Genomic DNA, 2653 nt, shown 5'->3' on the forward strand with positions numbered 1-2653 from the left:
AACCAAATCGAAAGACAAAGGAGAAGTTGAAAGCAACCCCCAAATCCAATTATTAGGAGCGTACAACACACGCTCCACACTAGGCGTGTTGGAATAAAGATATATATATATATATATATATATATAATTCTTTGGTAAAAATGTCTTTACGCGGCCCTGTAGACCAAAATGTTTTACATCTCAGACTCAAATGGACGGTTAATGATCTTTCTAGGAAGCAACCATTAAACATAGAAAGAAGAATTTGCCTTTCCCACGTGGAACTGAAGAAACCCAGTCTTTCCCCAACTATAAATGCCCAATTTAGAGCTCAGCAAAGAAAAAAAGAAAAAAATATATATATTTTAAGCCTAGAAACCTCCATTTCAAGAAAGCATCATAATTAATCATTCCCACTCTCCCTCTCTTTCTATTAATACTACTTGTTGTATTCTATCCTCCCACGACAGCACAAAGGCATATATGGAGAATATGAGTGAAGAATATAAACAATACAAACATTATTGGGAAACCAATATGTTCCTCCAAACTGAAGAGCTTGATAGGTATCATCTATACTCTTTAACTATATCTGTGTGGTTTTTTGCTCGTTCAATTTCAAATAGCAACAATTAATTAATTAATTAATTAATTAATTTTGATATGGCAGTTGGGGATTGGATGAGGCTTTTTCTGGGTACTATGATTCGAGCTCACCAGATGGGGCAGCATCATCGGCAGCTTCAAAGAACATTGTGTCAGAGAGGAATAGGAGGAAGAAGCTGAATGAAAGACTCTTTGCACTTAGAGCGGTGGTCCCCAATATTAGCAAGGTCAGTACCTCCATCCATTAATTAAACTACACCTACACCTACACATGCACTCTACTTTAAATTAATTAATTAATTAATTAAAACTAGTAGTTCTTATGTATGCTATCGTGCACTGGCAATAATGATTATGATCATCGATCGGTTTATCACCTTGCTAATGTGCACCATTTTCTTCTGTAATTTTATTTATTTATTTATTTAATTTTCCATCCTTTGGTTGACATTTTTATATAGATGGATAAGGCATCGATAATCAAGGACGCAATTGACTATATCCAAGAGCTGCACGACCAAGAAAAAAGAATCCAAGCTGAGATAATGGATCTTGAATCCGGGAAATTGAAGAAAAATCCCGGTTATGACTTTGATGATCTGGAGTTACCTGTCTTGTTGAGATCAAAGAAAAAGAAAACTGACCAATTTTATGATTCTGGGGGTTCAAGAATTTCCCCTATTGAAGTCCTAGAAGTGAGTACAACTCTCTCTCTCTCTCTCATATATTCGCATCAAGACAAAACGTGTTCTTATTTATACTAGTAAATAATTTAACTTTGGATTTGATATATATTATTATTATTATTATTATTATTGATACTTTTGGTCAAAATAATTAATGGGGTGCAGCTCAGAGCTACTTACATGGGAGAGAAAACTGTGGTGGTGAGTCTAACATGTAGTAAAAGGACAGATACGATGGTGAAACTTTGTGAGGTCTTTGAATCTTTAAAGCTCAAAATTATTACTGCAAACATCACCGCTTTTTCTGGGAGGCTTGTCAAAACAGTCTTCGTGGAGGTTAGTCCCTTTTCCTTGCTTTTAACTCTCTCTCTCTCTCTCTTTTAATATTCCAAATTTTGATCTTTTTTTTTTGAAAAGCAAATTTTGATCATTTAGCATAACAAACTAGTGATTTGCTATCCACGCAAGCGTGTAAGGATTTTATATATATAAATATTACACCTTTTAATAATTCTTTTTATGGAATACAAATTTTCACAAATTTATTATTACATCATATTTTCTTTTTTTATCTTTCATAATTACACAAGTTAAATTTCAAGCTAATCAATGGTTATTTACTATTTAATTTTTAATACATATATATATATATATAATTTTTAAATTAAAATAAAAAAATTATTAGTTTAAATATGAAAGATAAAAAAAGAACATATAATGTAATGATAAAATGTTCAAAATATTAATATAATAAAAATTTATTAAATAGTATAAGATTATTTAAAATTACAAGAGAATGAAAAATTCTATGATATCTCTATTTTTACAACATGTTTATAACAAATTTTAAATGGTAAGTTATTATTGATTTCAATTTAAACCCACCACTAAAATTACTTCTTCTATTTTTTTTCCCACTAATAACAACTAATAATAACATGGCATATTGAACTTATTGTGAAAATGTCATAAATATAGCAATTTTCTGGTTAAAATATCATAAAAGGTGGATTGGCTGCTAGAATTGTATTAACGAAATTAAATATTGTAATAATAATTAATCTTTAGGTTTATGATCTATCTATGTGTTTATCTAAGAAAACAAGAATAACTGACAATAGTAGTGGTTGGATACCTTGTGTTAGTTTGATCAAAATTAATTGTTTGATTAGGGAATATTAGTATATTACGCAGAGAGATAGGAAAAGAAATGAAACAGCTGAAAGAGTGGGGTCTATGGGATTGAAAACTGATAGACCACACTTTAATAAAGTGGATCATCCATTATGTGATTGTGATATGGTATTTTAGGGAAATGATGAGTTGCGTAATCCAGATTCTGAGGGAAGGACCCCATAAGATAAGATAAAGATAGCCACTTT

At 30.7% G+C, this 2653-nt stretch overlaps 1 protein-coding gene across 1 annotated transcript in view; it reads left to right on the forward strand.

The window, feature by feature from the left end:
- The first annotated feature begins 266 nt into the window (after nt 1-266).
- LOC115965323 (transcription factor bHLH35-like) overlaps nt 267-2653 on the forward strand; it is a 5381-nt gene continuing 2994 nt past the window's right edge. Inside the window, exons 1-4 of the mRNA XM_031084516.1 lie at nt 267-545; nt 650-812; nt 1047-1280; nt 1437-1637. Of these exons, the coding sequence (XP_030940376.1) occupies nt 463-545; nt 650-812; nt 1047-1280; nt 1437-1637 (681 nt within the window). The 5' untranslated portion in view covers nt 267-462. The remainder of the gene's footprint in view (nt 546-649; nt 813-1046; nt 1281-1436; nt 1638-2653) is intronic.

This window comes from Quercus lobata, chromosome 2 (assembly GCF_001633185.2).
Source record: "Quercus lobata isolate SW786 chromosome 2, ValleyOak3.0 Primary Assembly, whole genome shotgun sequence".
NCBI lineage: Eukaryota > Viridiplantae > Streptophyta > Magnoliopsida > Fagales > Fagaceae > Quercus > Quercus lobata.